Below are 23,187 nucleotides of genomic sequence, written 5' to 3'. Positions count from 1 at the left end.
GCTGGGAGCCGGGGCAGGGCGCGCAGCGGGCACACGCCGGCCCCAGCGTGCCACTTGGGCAGAGCTCTGCCTGCGCGCGCGCGCGCTGTACCTGGGCCTGCACAAAGCACCCGGAGACGAGCCGGAGGGCGCGCGCCCCGCTTACAACCCGACTGCGCATGCGGCACTAAAGCAGAACTGGGCGGTGCCTGAGGAAGGCCTGGGCGCGCACGTGCAGCCGGGAACTCGGCCGTTGGTAGCAAAACCTACTAACCCCAATTCAAAAGGAGAAAGGGCGGGGCTCCATTCCCCTGGAGCCCCGCCCCGCCTCTGCTCCGCCCGCCAATCCGCAGCCCCTCCCTCCTACGTCCTAACGCACACGCGGAAATGAACGCGCGATGGTCATCAAAATGCGCCCGCCCCCACTCGTCATTTTCTCCCGGACCAGTAGGTGTCACCCTGAACTACCCGGGCCTAGACTGCATTAGCATCTGATGTTCCCGGAAGATCTGCGCTATGGCTGCTGACAGGAAAAAGGGCGGGAGTCCAGCACGAAGATCTGTCCCCGTCGGTCGTCACAGGAGACAGAGGTGCGTCCCTAAGAGAGAGCAAAAGGATGAGGAGTGGGAGGGAATTCAAAGATTGGAAGGCCGCGGGGGTGTTGGAGCGGTGGCCGAGGAAAACTACAAATCCCAGCAGGCAAAGCGAAACGCGCCGCAGATCGTTCCTGAGCATGCGCAGAGCAGACTTGCCCGTAGGATTCCGGCTCCCGGAGGTCGGACTGAACGACCCTCTCGGTGCTCTTTGACCTTTTGGGGTTTTTAGGTCGTAGATCCAAAAAGTCATCGGGCCGATCCCCTCGTTTTACTGATAGGTTTTAGAAACCGGATGTGACTTATCCGTGATTAAAAAGTCAATAACTGGATCAATAGTGGAAAAAAAGGCCTCCTGCCTCCTGACCTAGTGCTTTGGCATTATACTGGAGCATCCCCGAGCCCTGGACCACTTTGGTTTTTTTTTTTCCTTTTATTAAAGATTTTATTTGAGTTTTACAATTTTCCCCCCATTCTTACTTCCCTCCCCCCACCCCCCCATAGAAAGCAATCAGTCAGTCTTTACATTGTTTCCATTGATCCAAATTGAGTGTGATGAGAGAGAAATCACATCCTTAAAGAAGACACAAGAAGTCTAAGAGATAACAAGATCAGACAATAAGATGTCAGGTTTTTTTTTTCTAAATTAAAGGGAATAGTCCTTGAACTTTGTTCAAACTCCACAGCTCTTTATCTGGATACAGATGGTATTCTCCATTGCAGACAGCCCCAAATTGTCCCTGATTGTTGCACTGATGGAAAGAGCAAGTCCATCAAGGTTGATCATCACCCCCATGTTGCTGTTTCTGGTCCTGCTCATCTCACGCAGCTTCAGTTCATGCAAATCTCTCCAGAGCCCTGGACCACTTTGGAGTCACCTCCTGGCTTTCACCAGGATGCTGTCTGTCATCATGACTTTTCATCACTCACAGCTTTGGACCATGAATCAGAATCACCCAAGTCTCCTCTGTCCTTTACTATATCGTCAGGGGGTGATTTTGTATTTTCTGAAAATAAGCCCCAATTTGCTTTCAGATTTTTCAGAGTGCTTGTAACTTTAGCTAGTACATCCATTACAATAAACTGCAGAAATGTGGAACTATAAAATAATGTGAAATATAATTAAATTACATAATATTACTGATATTAATACTTTAAATAGATTTTTGTACATAAAAAAAAACACTCCCTGAAAATAAGCCCTAATAGGCCCTCTTTTGGAGCAAAAATTAATATAAGACCTGGTGGGGAATAGGGTATCAGTATTCTCCGAATCGACATCAGCTTTTCTTGTGTCAGGGCTTTAATGAGCCATTGGTTGTGTTGTCAAATAGTTTGGGTCATACTTTGACCAAGTCTTTAATGTGTAGAGTTCAGAGGTCTTAGCATTTCACTGATTTAAAACTGGAAGAGACCTCAGAGGCCACTTTGCCCAATTCCCTCGTTTTTCAGATGGGAAAACTGAGGTCTAGAGAGGGTAAATGATTTGACAAGGGACACCCAGGTACTGTCAATGGAAGGATTTCAGCTTGGGTCCTCAGACTCCAAAGTCAGTGCTTTAAATGTCGAGCCCTACTTAGGAATTTTGAGTGGGTAAGTTGATTTTTCCTCCTAAATAATAAATGATGTGAGAGGCAGGATCCTGTTTCTGACTAGGACTTTGTGACTCTGGATAAATCACTACCCTCAGTCAATTCTGAGGCTGTTTCACAGCAGGGGTGGGGTGGGGGCTGATGATCCATTTTGATAGGAGTGTTCTTCCTAGCATTTCATAAACTGGCAAAATCACAAGTTAACAACAATACAAAAGAAATACTATAAATACACAGATTCCTACAATTTCTGGAAAAATCGAGCCATGTAAAGCCCAGATCTGACAATGTCACCCCTTATATTTTCTTTTCTAGTTCTTTTCCCCACACTCCTTCCTCCAGTAAACTCCAGTATTTCCCTATCACTTCCAAGATTAAATATAAAATGTTGTTTGGCATTCAAAGCCTTTCACAACCTCTTTCCCCCCACCAGTCTTTCTACACCTTATACCAACCCCCCCACTCTCACCCCACCTCTGTGATCCATGACAATAGCATCTTTACTGATCCTGTACCAAGATACTTACTCCTATCTACAGCTCTGGGCATTTTCTTTGACTGCCCCCCCCCATACCTCTTCATTTCCACCTCCTGGCTTTCTTCAAGTCCCAATTGAAACCACCCCCCTTCTTCTACAAGAAGCCTTTTCTAATTTAACATTACATTTATTACAGTCTCTTCTCTATGTTGATTTTTTTCCCTATTTATCCTGTATGTAGTTTGTTTGGATATAGTTTTGTTTTGCAAGATTGTGACACTCTTGAGAGTAGGGATTGTCTTGTGCCATTCTTTGTATCCCCAATACTTAACACAGTGTCTGCCTCCTTGCAGACATTTAATAAATTTTATTTACTGACTACAGATTACTTTGTAAGCTTTTGAATTGCAGATTCTTTTTTTTTCACTTCAATAGAGATAAGATGCAGATTCCAGAAGAAAAGAAAAGTATCTATTGTGACCTACCTATTAAGCAACAAAGAAGAAAACTTGTTCAATCTGTGAAGGACAACCCATTTCTTATAGTGACTGGAAGGACAGGCAGTGGTAAAACTACCCAACTTCCTAAATATCTTTATGAAGCAGGTAAATGTATTCTGGAAATTGTATTACATTTGATGAATAATACTAACAGTGATCATAGTGACTTCCCACCACATTTTCCACATCTCTAACAAACCCCAACTTCATCCTCACTCTGAGAAGTTGACTGAGCCTTTATTGAGAATTTAGGAGCAAAGTCATTGACAAGAACTTCCAATAATCATTCCATTGATTCTCCTAATCCTCTTAATGATATCACCCATCCTCCTCTTTCCTTTCCCACTTTATTGGGTCTTCCCCTCAGTCTACATATGTGCTTAAGTCTTGTCCTCAAAAAAACTACTGATGTTATCATCCCATTTCTTTCCTCACATTAAAAGACAAAATCCTATGTAGAATAGTTGATAACTACCACCTCTATTTCTCAGACTCCTATTTGTTCCCTTGCAAACTGGTTTCCAGGTTACTAATTGGTTGATTTTTGAACCTGCTGGCTACTTATCAGTTTCTTTCTCTGACTTTTCATAGTCTTTCTGTCCCTTAAGCCTGGTTGTTTCCTAAGGTTTTCTCTTAAGTTTTCTTTTCAGGGGCAGCTAGGTGGTGCATTGGATAAAGCACCGGCCCTGGAGTCAGGAGTACCTGGGTTCAAATCTGGTCTCAGACACTTAATAATTACCTAGCTGTGTGGCCTTGGCAAGCCACTTAACCCCATTTGCCTTGCAAAAACCTTAAAAAAAAAGTTTTCTTTTCCTTCCTTAATGATATATTTCTTTCACCCTCTGTGACTTAAGTAATTACTTTTATACAGGTGACTCCCGATCCATAGCTTAACCTTCACAGAATTCCAGTTCCATTTCCTCATTCTCCTTGACCTCTTCTGCAACCTTTGATCACCATCTCCTCCTTGTTGTTCTTTTCACTCTAGGTTTTCCAGAATACCATTCTCTCCTGGTTTTCCTACAACCTATTCATTTTCTCTGTCTTTGCTGGACACTGCACTAGATCATGTCCTTTTAACTGTAGATGTCCTTTAGGGTTTTGTCTAGGACCATCTTCTCATCTCCTAATATACTTTTTTACTTGGTGATCTCATCTGCTCCCAAGAATTTAATTACCATCTATTTGCTGATGATTCTCAAATCTGCCTTTCTTGCCCCAGTTGCTTTGCTGATCTCCAAACTCACATCTCCAACTTGAACTGGTTGTCTAGTAAACATCTTAAATTCAGTATGTCCAAAATTGAATTCATTATTTTTCTCCCTAAATCCTCTCCAACTCCTCCCTTCCCTATTACTGTAGAGGGCAGCACCATCCTCTCACAGCCTGGGAGTCATCCTATATTCCTCACTTTCACCTCCCACATCCAAGTTTTTGCCCAGCTGATTTCACCTTTGCAGGATCTTGTGAATACCACTCCTTTTCTACCCTGACACTGTTACCTCTAAATGCAAGACCTTCGTCACCTCCCACCTGCCAATGTCTCTCCCAACTCCAGCCCACTCAGCCATCAAATGATTTCCCCAAAATACATATCTGATCATATTACTCTCCTATTCAATAAGCAGCAGTGACTTCTTGTTGCCTCCAAGGGCATATGCAAAATGCTGTTTGTCATTCAAAGCTATTCATAACCTAACCCATGTCTACCTTTTCAGTACACCCTAATGTGGAGTCTTTTGACGCTGACCACCTGACTCTTCCACGAGTAAGAGGCTCCATCTCTTGGCTCTGGGCATTCTCTCCAGCCATCTCTCATGCCCATATGCTCTCTCCCTCTACCACTCATGACTACTGATCTTTAAATCTAGACCCCTTGATGACCTTCCTTTTAAGTTCCAACTAAAATCCTACTTTTCTATAGGAAGCCTGTCCCAATTCTATTGCTATTACCCAAGTGATCTTCCTATTTCTATCTTCCCATGGTTCCATTCCTCCTCAACTCAAAGGCTCCTCTTTGTCTACTGAATAAAGCATAAACTTATTATCCAAGTTTCCCCCTAGCTAATTTCTAACCTAGCCCCCACCCTTATCTCATACTACTCTTATCACATAGTTTGTTTCCATTAAAATATACTATTCCCAACTCCATTTCTCATCCTGTTACCTTTGTGCCATCTCTGAAGCCCAGAATGGATTAACCAAACCCTTTCTCTCCTTTCAAGGTCTAGCTCCCGTGCATTTCCTGAGACCCCTTTCTCTCACTCTTATCCTGATTCCTCCCCTATTTGAAAGTGTTGTCTCTTCTTGTTCAGCACTTTGTCTGACCTTCCCCTTTGCACTTTGTTCTCTAACATGATGATTTCTGGACCTACCCTTCCACCCATTAGGCTATAAACTTCCTGTGACTTCTCAGAGCAGTCTTTGTTTCCCAAGGGCTCTTCATATAGTAGGCATTTAACTAATTACTTCTTGAAATGACTTAATTTCATCCCCAACCCAATTTTTGAATGCCAAAGATGAACATACAGTTTTTATTTAATAAGAGGCCCAGAGACATACAGATTGAACTTTGCTTAATTACATGTTTTATACTTGATGAGAAATAAGTACATTTTGTTTTTTAGTTTTTTGCAAGACAGTGGAGTTAAGTGGCTTGCCCAAGGTCACACACCTAGGTAATTATTAAGTGTCTGAGGCCAGATTTGAACTCACATACTCCTGACTCCAGGGCCGGTGCTTTATCCACTGTGCCACCTAGCCTCCCCGAAATAAGTACATTTTGACATAGCTTAGAGGTACCTTCGAATCAGCAAGCATTTATTAAGAACTAAGTTCTAGGGGCAGCTAGGTGGCACAGTGAATGGAGCACTGGCCCTGGAGTCAGGAGGACCTGAGTTGAAATCCGGCCTCAGACACTTAATTACCTAGCTGTGTGACCTGGGGAGAGTCACTTAACTCCATTGCCTTGTAAAAACCTAAAAAAAACCCCAAAAAACTGCATTCTGGAAAAAAAGGGGGGAGGGCAGCTACGTGGGGCAACTATGTAGCACACTGGATAGAGCACTAACCCTGGAGTCAGAGCCAGGAGGACCTGAATTCAAATTCAGCCTCAGATATTTAATAATTGCCTTGCTGTGTGACTTTGAGCAAGTCACTTAACCCCATTGCCTTGCAAAAAAAAAGAAAAAGAACTAAGTGCTAGACTTACAAAGACAGGCAAAACCACAGTCCCTGCTTTCAAAGTGCCCCCATTCTAATGAGACTATATATAAACTATGTACATATCAAGTATGGAATAAAACGAGGAACTGTCAGAGGAAAGGCTGGGGTGAATTGGGAGAGCTTTTTTGGGGGAGGGAATCACACTGAGATGTGAAGGAAGACAGAGATGAAGAGAGAGAGCATTCTGGGCTGGAGGCCAGCCAGGGACAAGGTGATGAGCAAGGAGACAGAGATAGACTCGTGTTGAGGAATAGCAGTGCCAATGTGTCATAAAGGATTATTCTAATAGTTCCTTCCACTCAAATCTGAGATTGGTATTGTTAGCAACAGTTACAGAATTGTCTAGTAGGGTCACTCTTAGACTTGTGATAAATTGGTCACCTATCTATGAGGGCGTTATACTGATGAATTATGAGCCTCCTTTGCATGGTGATCTTCTGTTTGTCCATCTCCCATTCCCTTAACTGTAGGTACTTCCTGCTGTTTATTTTCTCCAATTTATCCATAATTTAACTTGTTTGTATATATATATCTATTTACAGGTTGTCTTCCCCTGTTATACTGGGAACTTCTTGAAAGCAGGGACCACTTTTTACCTTTTCTTTGTAACCCCAATGCTTAGCACAGTGCCTCACATGTTATGGGTGCTTGGTGTTTATTGACTGACTTATGTACAACTCATTCCTTCTTTAGGGCATTCTCAGATGCTGGAGCCTTGCTAGCACCAACTTCACCATGATCTGATGCTTTCAGCGACACATATGAGGAAACTAATGACAATGGCAGAGTGGCTTTATTATAATTATCAACTTAAGCTTTTCTTTTATTGTAGAAAGCTTGTTTGACATATTTATATGTCAAACCCCTACCCCTGAGTTTAGAAACACTTGGCTTGGTCTCTAAACAATCTAAAATGAAAATAAAAAGATTCAAAGGAAAATTTAAAAGTGTCTACCTTCAGTAATCTGCCTTCCTGTATTAGTGCAATTTTAACATTCCAGTATGTAACACTAAGTTGCAATATTGTCCATTAAAAACAGCACAAACACAAAAATAAAAATTAGGCAACAGGGGCAGCTGGGTGGCACAGTGGATAGGGCACTGGCCTTGGAGTCAGGATTATCTGAGTTCAAATCCAGCCTCAGACACTTAATAATTACCTTAGCCGTGTGGCCTTGGGCAAGCCACTTAACCCCATTGCCTTGAAAAATCTAAAAAGAAAAACAAACAAATTGGGCAACAGTAATAGGTGGAAATAATTGTATTATTTTGAGTTTTTTTATCTTATTTTGTAGGGTTTTCAAAACATGGTACAATTGGTGTGACTCAGCCACGCAAAGTAGCTGCCATATCAGTTGCTCAAAGAGTTGCTGAAGAAATGAACTGCTCTTTGGGAAGCTTGGTAGGATACCAGGTTCGCTTTGATGACTGTAGCTCTCAGGTATGAACTTAATCGGTGGTTTCCTGTTACCTAACTAAGTAAAGTTCAAACTCTAGCTACCCTTAGCTACCATTCCAGGTTCCCTGCATCTGGTACCATACCACCTATCTGGCTTTATGTCATTTATCCTCTGCCTATTTATTCTTTACTATCTGGTCTCTGCTTTAGCCAAACTAGGCTAATCACTGTTGCCCATATACATTTGGCATTTTGGTCTTTCTGTGTCATTGTTCATGCTTTTTCCTATACCTGGAATGCCCTTCTACCCTCTGCCTGCTGAATTTCTACCTATTTTTAATACTCTACTCAAACATAACCTCCAAGAAGTTTTCCCATTTCACTACACAGGCTGTCAGTCTATTTTTCCTCACTCTCACCACCTGGTTGGTTCACCTACTTTCACAGTCATGTTTCTTTGATAATATCATTTGTGTTAATTCTTTGTGGTTCTTCTTTAGTAACTTGCGGTACCCTACTCACCCCTAGCCTTGTGTTTCTCCATTTCCCATCAGGTGATCTGTTGCTTTAATTCATTGAAATGAATGGCACAGCTATGTACCATCTTAGATGACAATTGATTTTAAAGATATGAGCCTTGGTGTCAAATAGAAACTTAAGGTCATCAAAAGCTTTATAGGGGTGGCTAGGTGGTACAGTGGGTAGAGCACCGGCCCTGGAGTCAGGAGTACTGGAGTTCAAATCCGGCCTCAGACACTTAATAATCACCTAGCTGTGTGGCCTTGGGCAAGCCACTTTACTCCATTTGCCTTGCAAGGGAAAAAAAACCCTTAAAAAAATACTTTGTGGGGCATCTAGGTGGCATAGTGGATAAAGCACTGGCCTTGGAGTCACGAGTACCTGGGTTCAAATTCGGTCTCAGACACTTAATAATCACCTAGCTGTGTGGCCTTGGGAAGCCACTTTACCCCATTTGCCTTGCAGAAAAAAAAAACCTAAAAAAAAATACTTTGTAAAAATTTCCAAAGACATTTTATCTCTTCTTCAGTTTTGGGCAATTCATCATTCATCACACCTGGCCAAGCTTTAGTAATTAGTGGACCAGCTCAATTAAATGTAACTAATTTACCAGACTTTCAATCCAGTTGCATATCTTAATTTAAACAATAGGTATTTGTTCATCTATTTCCTTTCTCCTACGAAAAAAGACAAGTCTTTTGAGGGATGATAGATTTTATTTAGATTTCATTTCTTTCCTATATTATTGCTTGATACAAACAATCACTCTAGCATTTCCCTTTAAGAGGCACTTTCCTGAATAACTTAGATGAAGCAATGTGGTACATTCTCCTGGAACCCTGTATTTAAGGCTGGTGGCATTGGTTTGAAATCCCAGTCTAACACTTACTATGTATGTGACCTTGGGAAATGACTTCATGTTTCTGAATCTCAGTTTCTTATTTAAAGTCAGGGGTTTGGATTTGATGACTCGACTCCTAAAGTCTCTTCCAGCTCTTGAGCTGTGATCCTCAGCCTCTTCCATTTAGACTCTGAAATATCTTTTCTTTTTCTTTTTTTTAGATTTTTGCAAGGCAAATGGGGTTAAGTGGCTTGCCCAAGGCCACACAGCTAGGTGATTATTAAGTGTCTGAGGCCAGATTTGAACCCAGGTACTCCTGACTCCAGGGCCGGTGCTCTATCCACTGCATCACCTAACTGCCCTCTGAAATATCTTTTATGACAGTGAAAAACACTCTAGGAGGGGGTGGCTAGGTGGCATAGTGGATAGAGCACTGGCCCTGGAGTCAGGAGTACCTGGGTTCAAATCTGGCCTCAGACACTTAATAATTACCTAGCTGTGTGGCCTTGGGCAAGCCACTTAACCCCATTTGCCTTGCAAAAACCTAAAAAAAAAACACTCTAGGAAATCACACATCTATTCCTAACTTTAGGCTTCACTTGGTATTAATAATCATAGGGTTGTCAAACAAATGTATCTTCATTGTTAAATCTCTCAAGGGATTTTTTTTCAAAAATATTTTATTGGGTCAACTAGTGGAGAGAGCACAAGCCCTAGAATCAGGAGGACCTCAGATACTTAATACTTGCTTATTTGTATGAACTTGGGCAAGCCACTTAACCCCATTGCCTTGAAAAAACAAGCAAAAAAACCTTATTTTTCCAACTACATATAACAGTAGTTTTCAAAAGTATTTTTTTTTGCTAGGTTTTGAGTGTTACCTTTTTCTCCCTCCCTCCTTTTGCTCTCCCTCCTCTGACAAAAAGCAATCTAATATAGGCTATACATGTATAACCAGATCAAATGATTTTTGACATGTGCATGGAAGTCATATTGTAAGAAAGACTTTAAGAGATAACATTTTGGGTGGCTAGATGGCGCAGTGGATAGAGCACCAGCCCTGGAGTCAGGAGTACCTGGGTTCAAATCTGCTCTCAGACACTTAGTAATTACTTAGCTGTGTGGCCTTGGGCTAGCCACTTAACCCCATTTGCCTTGCAAAAATCTAAAAAAAGAGAGAGAGAGAGAGAGAGATAACATTTTGTTCTGTTTTTTTTTTATTTTTAGGTTTTTGCAAGACAATGGGGTTAAGTGGCTTGCCCAAGGCCACACAGCTAGGTAATTATTAAGTGTCTGAGGACAAATTTGAACCCAGGTACTCCTGACTCCAGGGCCGGTGCTCTATCCACTGGGCCACCTAGCCGCCCCTAACATTTTATTCTAAATCAAATGCTTTTTTATACTTAACAAAAAAATAAGCATAGTAGAGTCTTAAATGCTCTATACCTTTCAAACAATTATGTGACTATAAAGATGTGGTCTCTAGTAGAATATCATTTGTGAAAGCCTATCTGTTTCCTTCTTATATCTTCATTGATGCTATCCAGGATATAAGTAGATTGATTCTCATTGAGTTAGTAGAACTTGAAAAGTTAGCATGAATGTTAATCATTACTAATATTTTCTCTGTTAAACATTTTTGGCAATAATAAGGGCCAGGATGGGCATCTTTTGTTCTTTTAATTTTAAGAATCAGTCCTTTGGACAGCCTCAATTAACCCAGGATTAGTCACCTCCACTGAGAAGGTAAGCAGTATGACATTAAATATACATATGAAATCATGCAAACATATTTTCATATTAGCCATGTTGCAAAAAAAGAGCAAAATAAATAAAGAAAATTATACTTCAATTTGCCCTTCTATTTCTGGAAGCGGATAGTATTTTTCATCATGAGTACTTCATAATTGTCTTGGATCATTGTACTAATCAGAGTAGCTAAATATTTCATAGTTGATCCCAGTTATAACATTATTACTATGTTACACTGTTCTGGTTCTGCTTACTAGAGTTTACATCAGTTCATATAGGTCTTCCCAGAGTTTTTTCTGAATCTATCTCCTTCATCATTTCTTATGGCACAGTAGTATCCCATCACAATCATACCATAACTTGTTCAGTCATTTCCTAAGATAAGCATCCTGTCAATTTTCAGTTCTTTACTTCCACAAAAAAGAGCTTATTTTGAAATCATTTTGACTGATTAATTTCATTTTTATGGCAGAAACTATTGGAATGAAAAATTTAGAGGTGCCAGAAATGTTTAATGTTTTATCTAAAATGTCCATGGCACTATAACCTGCAATATTATGCTGTTTAATCCTCAGGATACAGCAATCAAATACATGACTGATGGATGTCTACTAAGACATATGATGGTTGACCCAGACCTTACCAAATTCAGTGTCATCATTTTGGATGAAGCCCATGAAAGAACTCTAACAACAGTAGGTATTGTTATTGGGTATCTTGTTACCAAATATCATGAGATTTGGTTTAATTTTGAGGAAATGAGATGTTTTCCTTCAATTGTCTTTTATTCTTTTATGAATTGTTTCCTTTTATCTTTAGAAATCACTGGCCTTCTTTGGGCTTCTCATTTTTTTCATTTTTACTGGTTTCTCATAAGAATACATTCAAAGTAAATTGTCTATTTAATTACATATATGTGTTTTATTTGATGGTAACTTTTCCTTTAGGATATTTTATTTGGTTTGCTGAAGAAATTGTTTCAGGAGAAGTCGCCTAACAAGAAGAAGCATCTGAAGGTGGTGGTGATGTCAGCTACAATAGAGTTAGTTGGACTCTCAGCCTTCTTTGGAAACTGTCCAATCATTGACATTCCTGGAAAGATTTTTCCAGTCAAAGAGATATTCTGCAACTTGATTGGTCCCAAAGACAAAGAAAACTCTTCATATGTGAATGCGGTACTACTTAGAACACTTCTTCCTTTGTTTTCAAACTATGTTCTGTTTAGTTGATTAACCTGGATGCTCAGCTGCACCCTTTCCTACTTTTGGCAAGACTTCACTTTTTGATGATATTTTTCAAGTGAAATGTCATATTCTGTAGCTCATATTTCATTCATTCATTAATGCAACAAACAATTATTAAGCACCTGCTCCATACCAGACTCTGTGCTATGTGCTGAAAATACAAAGACAAAACCAAAACATTCTTCTGTCTTAGGAACTTATATTTTGCTGGGAATAAACTAACATGAACACAGATAAATAAATATAAAATATATTCAAGTAAATACAAAGTACTTTCTTAACAACTGAAGTATCAGAATAGGCCTGATTGGGAGCTGGAAGTTGAACTGAGTTTAGAAGGAAATTAGGGATTCTAAGGAAGGGTTGTATTCCAGTCATGCATAGCCCATGCAAAGGCATAGAGATATGCATTTAAATGTTGTATAGGGGCTCCAGGGAATTGGCAAGACTGAAATATAGGAGAATACTGAATGAAGAAGAATGATGTATGATAAACCTAGGTAGATAGTTGGAGCTAGATTGTGAAGGACTTTAAATGCCAAACAGGATGTTATATTTTAACCTGGAGGCAGTGGGGAGACCTTGTATTTCTTAAGCAGGGAAGTGTCAGTCAGACCTGGGCCTTTGGAAAAATCAGTTGGGTGTTTTGTTGCCAGATACCATTTTTCTACTGGAAAGGCCCATTAAAAATGAGATTTTTGCTCTATTTCTTTCTCCCTCCCAGTTGAATGCTAATATGTACAATGCTTTGTATATAGCAGGCATTCAATAAATTTTTAATGAATGAGACCAGAGTCACCATAGAGCTTGATATAATTGCTAAGGAGGCAGTACATTAATGGAATTTTCCCACAAGGACAAGCTAAGTCTAAACTAATGAGGAAAACTCCATGAGACCAATCTCATGCCTTCTCTGTCAGGTCCCCTTGAAAATGAAATATTTTATATAGGACAGCTTACCTGAGATAAGTTTGATTTTTTTTTTTGTGGGGTAAAGGGATAATTTCTAATTATCTTAAATTAATAAAACTTTTGCTTCTTCTTTTCTTTAGGTTGTAAGAGTAACTATAGAAATCCATTTGAATGAATTGGCTGGAGACATCTTAGTGTTTCTGACTGGTGAGGATTCCCCTTCACTTTTTCATTTCTTATTGCATGTAAAGAATGTCAGTGTCAATGATGACTCAGGAGCTATAGGAAGCTTTACATAGCCCCTGTCAGATAAATTTGGTCTTTGCATGCCTATATGTAAAAACTCAATACAGGAGTGGCTCGGTGGCACAGTGGATAGAGCACCAGCCCTGGAGTCAGGAGTACCTGAGTTCAAATCCGGCCTCAGACACTTAATAATTACCTAGCTTTGTGGCATTGGGCAAGCCACTTAACCCCATTGCCTTGCAAAAACCTAAAAGAAACCCTCAATACAAACAACACTGCTACTTGTATGTATGGCAGGAGAATCTAAAAATAACCTTAAGCACTTGAATTTCTACTGAAGGGCAATAAATAAATGTACAAAGGTGGTGGAACTATGCTCAGTTTCTTTGTTCTGTCTTGTACCAATCATTTGACAGACAATTATCCCAGGCAGGCCTGAAGGGCCTCATCATCCCAGGGCTCTATCCCAGCAGCAAATTTTTTCTTGCCATTATGGGATTGTTGCTGTGCCTAAGCCCTTTGTGTCTCCTGGATATGATGTGACAAATGTGTGTCTCATAGAATCGCTTATGGCTGCTCTTTGGAGTTTAAAATTAGAACAGTTAAATTCCAAACTAGGGTGACTCTTGAGCATTCTATTAACAGGAATGAGTCATTTTATTATTATTTCACCTCCTACTCCTGCCTTGTCCTGATGTCAGAAATGAGGCAGGCTAAGGATCTTGTCTCCTTCTTAGGGAACCTCATACAGCCTAACATAGAGGCAGTTGCTCTTAAACTGACTTCTCTGTCCATTCAGTTCTTTTCAGCAATCATTTAATAGATGCCTGCTATGTATTAAAGGCCCATCTTACCATAAATTGATCCTTTAATCATCCTATCATCTTACTCCAAGCAATGTAATAAATTATAAGGAATGAGACAAATGATGAAGGGGGAGTGGAAGGGGAATGGAAGAAAAAAAACAAAAATGTCAATGAAACAATTTAAAAATATGCAGAAGAAAGGAGGTTCAAAAGTGATTAAAGATAAGCTAAGAAGAGTAGGTACTACTTGTTTAAATTCATGATATGCTTTTCCTTATCCTTTTTCCTTATTTAAACATTTAAAGACTCACTCTTATAAGAAGGTCACATTTCATAATCAGTCCTCCTTTTCTGGTTTTTATGTGTGGAAATGTTTGTGTTTGTCAAATTTGTAATAAAAATTAGGGGAAAAACCCCAACATAATCTGAGGGAAAAGAAATTCAAGAGTTTTAGAGTTATGAGTTGAATTTCTAATCCTTATTAAAATGTTTTTTCTATAACTTGAATTTTTAAAATTATGATTAATTACACATTCAAAAGAGATGAAGCAGTTTCAGGCAGTGATACTCTAGTTTCATTTTCATCTTAATAATACCAACCTTAACATCATTTCATTACTTTACAGTATTTGTGGTACTCTTACATTCTGTTATTAGATCCCCAGAGAAACATTGTGAGATAGGCAAGGCAGGTATTATCATCTTTATTTTACTAATTAAAAAAAGTAAAGCTCAGTGAATTTTAGGTGCTTACCTAAATTAAGCTAGTTAAATAGGATAGTCAGGATTAAAACTCAGATCTTTTCACTCCTGACTCAGTAAGTATTCTTGTTTAACCCTTTGCTGCCTTTCCTCTCCTATTCCTTATGAGGGTCTTTATTAACTTAAGGGTAGCTAGGTAGTACAGTGGATAGAGCATTGGCCTTGGAGTCAGGAGTTCGGGAGTTCAAATCCAGGTTCATACACTTAACAGTTATTGCTGTGTGACTTTCAGAAAGTCACTTAACCCTGATTGCCTCAAATCCAGAGTCATCTCCAGTCATCCTGATTCATATCTGGCAACTGGACTCAGATGACTCTAGAGGAGAAAGTGAGGCTTGTGACTTAGCACAGCACCCCTTCACTCAAATCCAATTCATGTATTTGTCATGGCATTAACTCCCTGATGACATGATCTTCTTTGAGAATGAAGGACAAAAAAAAAATCATTAACTTATTTAATTTACTTTGGGGCAGCTAGGTGGCATAGTGGATAAAGCACCGGCCTTGGAGTCAGGAGTACCTGGGTTCAAATCCAGTCTCAGACACTTAATAATTACCTAGCTGTGTGGCATTGGGCAAGCCACTGAACCCCGTTTGCCTTGCAAAAAAAAAAACCTAAAAAAAACTTATTTAAGTAATTTTAATTGTGACTTAACAATTCAATTAAATTAACAATTTAACAATCAGACCAAACAAAATAAGGATTAAAGCCACAATCCAAATTATTTATATTTTAAAAGAATAATTTTAAAATTTTTATTGTTATCTTTTTGGATTTTTTTTGGGGGGGGGGTTGAAGTTGTTAAGTTGTTTCCCTCTATAAAGAAGGGAGATTTATTTTCTCATCTTTTCCCTGGGGTCCACTTGATCTTTATAACTATATGCTCTACAGTTTCAATTAAAAATAACATATTTCTCAAAATGATTATTTAATTATGCCCTCTTCTTACTTAGCTGAATACTTTTTTAAACTTTTGTTGTTTATATAGTCTAAATTTGAGAGGACAACAATAATAATCACTAGCATTTATATAAAATTTTTGAGCTTCTCAGTTGCTATTAAGACCCTCATGTGATAAGTGTCTGAGGCTGGTTTGAAGTAAGGTCTTCCTGACTCCTGGACAAGTGCTTTATTCACTGTACCACCAACTACAGAGGATCTGTAACTTTGTCAGAATCGGCAATTCAGAGACAGAGGCACCAAGAGTTTGAGAATTACACAGCTAGTTATTGATAGGGGTAGAATTTGAACCTTCCTGACCCTGAGCAGAGCCTTTCTCCTCTATTACACTCTGCCTTTACAGTCTATGGATAGAGACAGGCTAAGAATAGGGCTTGTGATTTCATCAATGCAAATGGAACTCCCTCTGCTAATGAAGGCCAGCACCTTCTGTACCACTAGACTGTGAGGTAGGTGTCTAGAGCCCTAAGACTAAGTTACATGACTTGTCCAGGGTCATTCTGCCAGCATGTGACCTCTCAGGGACAGGCCTCAGACCCAGGTCTTCCTGACGCAACCACCATTGCCATCTACTTTGCAGCACTACCTACTGACTTAGGTCATATGGACTACATTCAATATATGTAATGATTGCGATTTGATTCTCTTTGTATAGTTTTACCATGTTCACATTCAAATGGGGTTTTAAAATAGACAATTTGTCAAGCGCTTTCTAATCCACTTATAATTACATCCTTAAATTAATTTTGCTCTTCAGGTATTTATGTGAATTTTTTTTCCCACCCATTTTAGGCCAGTCAGAAATTGAAAGAACTTGTGAATTACTTTTCCAGAAGGCAGAGTCTATTGATTACCAGTATGATGTTCGAGACAACACCATAGACGGTTTGCTGATATTGCCATTATATGGAGCAATGCCAACAGGTACTTATTTTTTTTTTGGTTTTTGCAAGGCAAACGGGGTTCAGTGGCTTGCCCAAGGCCACACAGCTAGATAATTATTAAGTGTCTGAGACCGGATTTGAACCCAGGTACTCCTGACTCCAAGGCCAGTGCTTTATCCACTACGCCACCTAGCCGCCCCAACAGGTACTTATTTAAAACAGTTTTTATCAAATTAGAATTTTATCTGAAGTGATTTTTTTTTTACACTTGAGGGCTGAACAGAAGCAGCTCTTTTACATTTGATTTCATAGGAACAGAGAGTACCTGTGATTATTTTTCCAGAAGCATTGGAAATGAGTTTAATTTACCTCTTAACTATGCCACATTGAATTGTATCTCAGTCAGTCACAAGAACAAAGGCCAGAGTGGGTTTCCTATGGAAGGCTGGCTATCATGTGGTGATAGTCACAACTTTGAGACTGCTTGGAGTTTAGTTACAGATGTGGCATTTCCAACTATTTCTGAGACCAAACTCAGTGCATAATTTTTTGGGTTTTTTAAGTCAGCTAAATGTGTTTTTAAAAACTGGATCTGGGGCAGCTAGATGGTGCAGTGAATAGAACACAGGCCCTGGAGACAGGAGAACCCAAATTCAAATCCAGCCCCAGACACATAATAATTGCCTATTTGTGTGACCTTGGGCAAGTCACTTAACCCCACTGCCTTAAATAAATTTAAAAAAAAATAGAAAAACTGAGCCCGCTCTGTTATGTGGAATTCTAGAGGTAACTCAGAATTATTTGGTTGTACTAAATAAGTATTGATTGAAATAAGTGGCCAGGTTTTAGAGATGCTATTGCCACTACTTGTTGTAGTAGCATGACATGAAACCAAAGGTTTATGTCCTATTTAGAACCTCAAGATTTTAGTGTTAGAAAAAATCTTAGAGATCATCTGGTTTAACCCCCTCGTTTGATAAAGAATGCAACTTGGGTCCAGAGAATAAAAATAAGTGATTGTAATAGGTGACACAACTTGTAACAGAAATTGATCTTTGAACCCAAGTGTCCTATAGTTCACTGGGCCCATTTTACCTTTGAATTTAACCAGGATCATTTAATGTAGTTGACTTTTGATTTGATATGCTCTCTCAGCTTATTTGAATTAGGTTATTATCTTTCAAAAATGCCCTAAATTTAAATTGTTATTCTTATGCCAAATGACCAGACCACATAACTGCTTTATGATCCTGTAAATAATTCCCTGTCCTTCACTTCAGTATTCTGAGCCCTTGGAGTCCACATCTCTATTTTTCAGTTTTTACCTCTTTTTTTTTTTTGTCAGCAGAGTCTAGGGGTGTCTGTTTAGATGACCCCTTACTTTCTGCAGATCTGACTTCTGACTCCATTTACATGTATTTGGTTTATAGTTGACAATTGGAAATGAAGCTGTTTAAGGCTTATTCCTTTTGCTAGTGTCAGGATCCATTGTAGCACTAAATGGAGCTTTGTAGAAAAATTACATGAGCCAGTCACATTGAAAGAAATAGGCTCAAGGGGCAACTAGGAGGGCGCAGTGGATAGAACACCAGCCCTGGAGTCAAGAGTAGCTGAGTTCAAAAATAGAGACTGACAGATTGCTTTCCATGGGGTGGGGTGGGGGGAAGGAAGTAAGATTGGGAGAAAAATTGTAAAACTCAAAACTCAAATAAAATCTTAAAAAAAAAAGTACCTGAGTTTAAATCTGGCCTCAGACACTTAATAATTACCTAGCTGTGTGGTCTTGGGCAAGCCACTTAACCCCATTGTCTTGCAAAAAGAAAAAAAACTAAAAAAAAGAGAAAGAAATAGGCTCAGGAGAGGAAATGGAGGGTGGTAGAAAAATATAGAACTCTAAAGCTTACTCTAGGGATCAAAGCATAAGGACAAAAAGGGAAAAGAATTAGAGCAATCCACTGACCCTTGTCACTGGGACTAGGGCTGGTATCTCTGAACTAGGGCAGTCCATCAGCCTCTTCACACTGGGACTAGAACTAAAACCTCTAAAGCAGGAATGGTAATAGCTAGGGAAGGGATACAAATAGGAGGTCACACATAAGAGGAAGGATTGTGCCTAGCACAATTATAGCCTATTGGATAGAGAAAGACTAGGCTATGAAAAAAACAAAAATAAAAACATTTTCTCTAAGATTACCACAATCAGCAACAGGGAATTCCCTTACCTACTTCCCTGTTAATTCATATAAGTCTTCCCATATTTCTATGAATCTGTTATTCCCTTTAGTGCTCATGGCACAAAAAGATTCCATTGTATTCATATGCCACAGTTTGTTCAATATTTCTTATTCAAAAAGGTCCTTTCCACTTGTCTCTGATCTTTGGATATGAACTTAATGCTGAATCAAGGGATATACAATTTGAGTAACTTTTGAGTATAATTCCAAAGTGCTTTACAGAATGATTGAACCATTTCACAGCTCCTTTAGAAGTACATTTCCTTCTCACACCCCTCCAGTAATTGCTTTTTTTTCTTTTTATTGTCATCTTTTCCAAATAATAAATATAAGGTAGAACCTCAGAATTGCTTTGATAACCATTTCTTTCACAATTAGTAATTTTGGGTGTTTTTTGTGTGGTTGTTGACTACCTATAAGCTTCATATAAGAATTGTTGGTTTATATCTTTTGACCACTTATTTGAGGGAATAGCTCTTCTTTTGCAATGTTTCTCAAACCTCTCCTTTTCCATTACCACTTTTATCACCTTAGTTGTCTTTATTATGTCACCTTTGAACCACAACAATATTACTTTTCTTTACTTTTCCTCCTGTGTCTGGTCTCATCTTCTAATTCATTTTATTTTTAAAATTATTTTTATCTTAATTCTGAACTTAATAAACATCAACAGATTGGGTATTAATACATTATCAAACAAAACAAATCCCCACATTAGCAGTATCTGAAATATATATATATGTTTTTTATTTTTCATTTTAAGTCCATCACTTCTCTCTCTCTCTCTCTCTCTCAGGAGATGATGGACTCAAACATGCTTCATCATCAGTCTTCTTAAACTGTGGTTAGTTATTATATTGATCAATGTTTTCAAGTCTTTCAAAGGTAGCGGGATGTGTGTATGTATGTATGTGTGTATTAGGGGAATAAAAAAAATTTTAATGCTTTTGTTTATATTGTATTATTTATATTTATATTATTTTTATTTATAGCTTAGCAGAAGTCCTGTGGGGTTAAGTGACTTGCCCAAGGTCACACAACTAGGTCTGAAATCAGATTTGAAGTCAGGTATTCCCTGCCCCCAGACAGTTCATTTTTAAACTTTGTATATTTCACAGTTTAATTTCTGCATTTGCCCTCTTTTTCCTCAAGAAGTCTGTAATCATAATCAATGTCCTTTGATATTTTCCCCTTGTTATTGTAATATTGGAATTTGACTGTAAATTGGGTAAAATGGTTGAATCTTAAGTTTTTTCCCCTTGTCAAAATCCTTTAAATGCTTAATTCTGGAAAGTTTTCTTAAGTAAATTCTTATAACAAGAAGATTGAGGATTAAGAAAAAGTCACTTAAATTGGCAGTTAAGAGGAGAAAGCCAGGTCAGAGCCAGAAATGAGGTCAGAAGCCAGAATGTAGAGTCAGGAAAAGAAAGACAAGAAAGGAAGTGGAGGTACTTATTGTAGATAGGAGTTTAACTTTAAGATGACAGCCATCACTTTTGGTTGGACTGGTAGGCCCCTCTTGGGCTTGCCCTGGGTTCTTGAACTGACCTCCACCCTCTAGAGTTAAGCCCCATTCCACCCCACTGTACCTTTGGAGCAGGTGCCAAGGGCTCTTGTAGTCCCTGGGCACCAGGGCAGTTGTACAGTTATCCCTTTCACATCCCTGGAGGTAGGGGTGTGGCTCCCCTAGCTCTGGAAAATCCACTTAACATTTTTGGACCTCCCTTTTTTTTTTTTTTAAGGTTTTTGCAAGGCAGATGGGGTTAAGTGGCTTGCCCAAGGCCACACAGCCAGGTAATTATTAAGTGTCTGAGACCAGATTTGAACCCAGGTACTCCTGACTCTTTAAGGCCAGTGCTTTATCCACTAAGCCACTTAGCCACCCCTTGGACTTCCCTTCTTCTAAAGAAGAAGTCTGTATTTTTCTTTTTCTTTTTTAAGTTGTGTGTTTATAGTACCTTATTATAAAATATGGGTTAAGTATTTGGTCATCTGCTCTGCAGCTTCCACAAAACTCCCCCAAAATTTCCATTTAATTTCTTATGCCAACCTACAATTTATTGAAACCAATTTATGTGGAATTCCTGTGGTCCTACTTAGCACTGCAGTGCCTCCCCTCCAGGGGGAACCCCTCTGGGTTGTTGCCTTCTCTGTGGAGCCTTCCACTCTTACTGCCATTAGCCCCAAAGTATTCCTTTACCCTGTCTCTGGTCACCCTGGGAGGCTCCTGGCTTATTGGTCTATTCTGCTGTCACTTAATGGAACTAGGATTTATATGAAATGTTTGTCTTTTTGACCCAGGGTTTGGTTGCTCTTCAAAGACTGATTTGAAATGTGTATTTCTCTTTTTTTGCCTGCTTCTTTAATGTGCATAGCTTGCCTTGCTGCCACATACTATTGTATGTCTCATTTTGCACTCATAGTCCAACACCTGTCCTTCAAGAAGTGGAGGCATTTGGGGTAAGTGACTTGCCCAGGGTCACACAGCTATGAAGTATCTGAGGCCAAATTTGAACTCAGGGAGATGGGTCTTTCTGACTCCAAGCCCAGAACTCTATTGTGCTGCTCAGCCTGGAATCAGGAGGACCAGAGTTCAAATCTGACCTCAAACACTTGACACTACTCTACGTGTGACCCTAGGCAAGTCACTTCACCCCAGTTTCTCTCATCCATCTGGCTCCAGAGGAGAAAGTGACATTGCACACTACCCTCCCTCAAATCCAGTTCATGTGCTTGTTGTAACAGCACCCCCTTGATGTGATGGTCTTTTTTGAGAATGAAGGAAAACAAACAACAACAAACAGACACTAAATTTGCTGGTGGACCCCCCTTTTCTTATTGCCCATGAGCTTATGACCGACTCTTTTTGCTGTTCTATGGTGGAAGAAGTTATTCATGCAGTTTCTCTTTGCATTTCTTGGTCATTTGGGAGAGGGGTGCCAGGGTTCTAGAGTAAACAAGAAGGAGTTTGGGGGAACTTGTTCTTGGTCAGCAGCCACTTTGCATTCTTCTCCAGTTTCCCTTTCCAGACATGTAGCAAGTTCCCCATATGGTCCAAATGGCCTTCCTTTGTGGTTTCCTTGTCATCCCATATTAGAATCTCTACTTTCTTCAAAACTCTGCTCCAACATCTGAACTCCTGCCTGAGACCTTGCCTGATCCTCAAGGCTTGTTTGAGACCTAATCACACCAAATTATCTAGTATTTATGTACATATTTTGTGTGTACTTGGTATGGACACATAGATTCCCTTAATCAACTGCAAGCTCTTCGAGAGGAAAGGTAGTTTCATTTTTTTATTTTCTTTGTACCTCCAGGGCCAAGCATAGGGCCTGGCAAATAGTGCTTGTTAATTGATCACATCATCTGGGAATCTGCACCATTCACCTAAAAACAAACTGGAACCCTCTCTAAGACTAGATTCTAGTGGGGCCAGGAGGAGGAGGAGGAATCTGTCAAGATCCTTGTTCCTATCACCTGCAGACCTCCAGGTCTCTCCCTCCCAATAAGTTCAACACCTACCTTGGTCCTTTTCCCCCTAAACCTTCCCACCCCAACCCCCAAAACAACTTGGCAACCAAGATCCTTGACTTCCTCAGCTGCCATGACCCGGGTCATCTTTCTTCCTCACCCACATGACCACATGCAGGTGCGCCTCAGATCTTGGAGCCTATCTCCAGTGAATAACTCCAACACCACTGAATTTGCCTCAGGTGCCAGAATCCCTGCTTACAGCTCCAGAATTCGCTCATTCTCCAATGGCTGGATATAGATGTTGTTTCCAGTTTTTGTTATTTCAAATAGAGTGACTCTTTTTACAGAGATGAATCTTTTTCCTGTTAACACTTGTTTGTGTGGGATTTTATAAAATGATTCTTGCATTAAGTACTTATGTGAGGAGCACTAGGTTAGATGATGGAGGTGCAAACACAAAGAATGAAACAACATACCTTCTAGTGGGGAAGATTTTAAACAAATCTCTGATAGTTTCTCTTTTTTAAGAAAAAGTATAGCCAAAGAGTGTAACAATAATGTACCTTCACAAGGAGAATGCCAGAAACCTGACTTGACAAACATGTAAGAACTGCAGTCTTCAAATTTTTTAGGTGGTTCTAATGTTAATGGGGAATGAAGAATCAATAACAGTCATTCACAATTAGGGGATTTTTGAAAAGTCAGTCAGTCATCAAGTATTTATGAAGCCCTTACTATGAATAAAGTAGGTTTAAAATAGCCTAAATTATTTAAAATCAAATATAA

The 23,187-nt window shown here is 39.4% G+C and overlaps 1 protein-coding gene across 2 annotated transcripts in view; it reads left to right on the top strand.

The window, feature by feature from the left end:
• Window positions 1-380: 380 nt before the first annotated feature.
• The window catches only part of DHX40 (DEAH-box helicase 40), a 53,747-nt gene continuing 30,940 nt past the window's right edge, over window positions 381-23,187 (top strand). The window contains exons 1-7 of one of the 2 annotated variants that reach the window (XM_074223575.1): window positions 381-569; window positions 3,078-3,247; window positions 7,663-7,808; window positions 11,454-11,573; window positions 11,826-12,053; window positions 13,175-13,241; window positions 16,602-16,733. In XM_074223575.1, coding sequence (XP_074079676.1) covers window positions 496-569; window positions 3,078-3,247; window positions 7,663-7,808; window positions 11,454-11,573; window positions 11,826-12,053; window positions 13,175-13,241; window positions 16,602-16,733 — 937 coding nt within the window. In that variant the 5' untranslated portion in view covers window positions 381-495. Of the gene's footprint in view, window positions 570-3,077; window positions 3,248-7,662; window positions 7,809-10,816; window positions 10,873-11,453; window positions 11,574-11,825; window positions 12,054-13,174; window positions 13,242-16,601; window positions 16,734-23,187 lie in introns of those variants that run through there. The other variant, XM_074223576.1, reaches the window with a different exon arrangement.

Source organism: Macrotis lagotis, chromosome 2 (genome assembly GCF_037893015.1).
Source record: "Macrotis lagotis isolate mMagLag1 chromosome 2, bilby.v1.9.chrom.fasta, whole genome shotgun sequence".
NCBI lineage: Eukaryota > Metazoa > Chordata > Mammalia > Peramelemorphia > Peramelidae > Macrotis > Macrotis lagotis.
The sequence above is the reverse complement of the archived record's forward strand: the minus strand, read 5'-3'. Positions and strand labels throughout refer to the sequence as shown.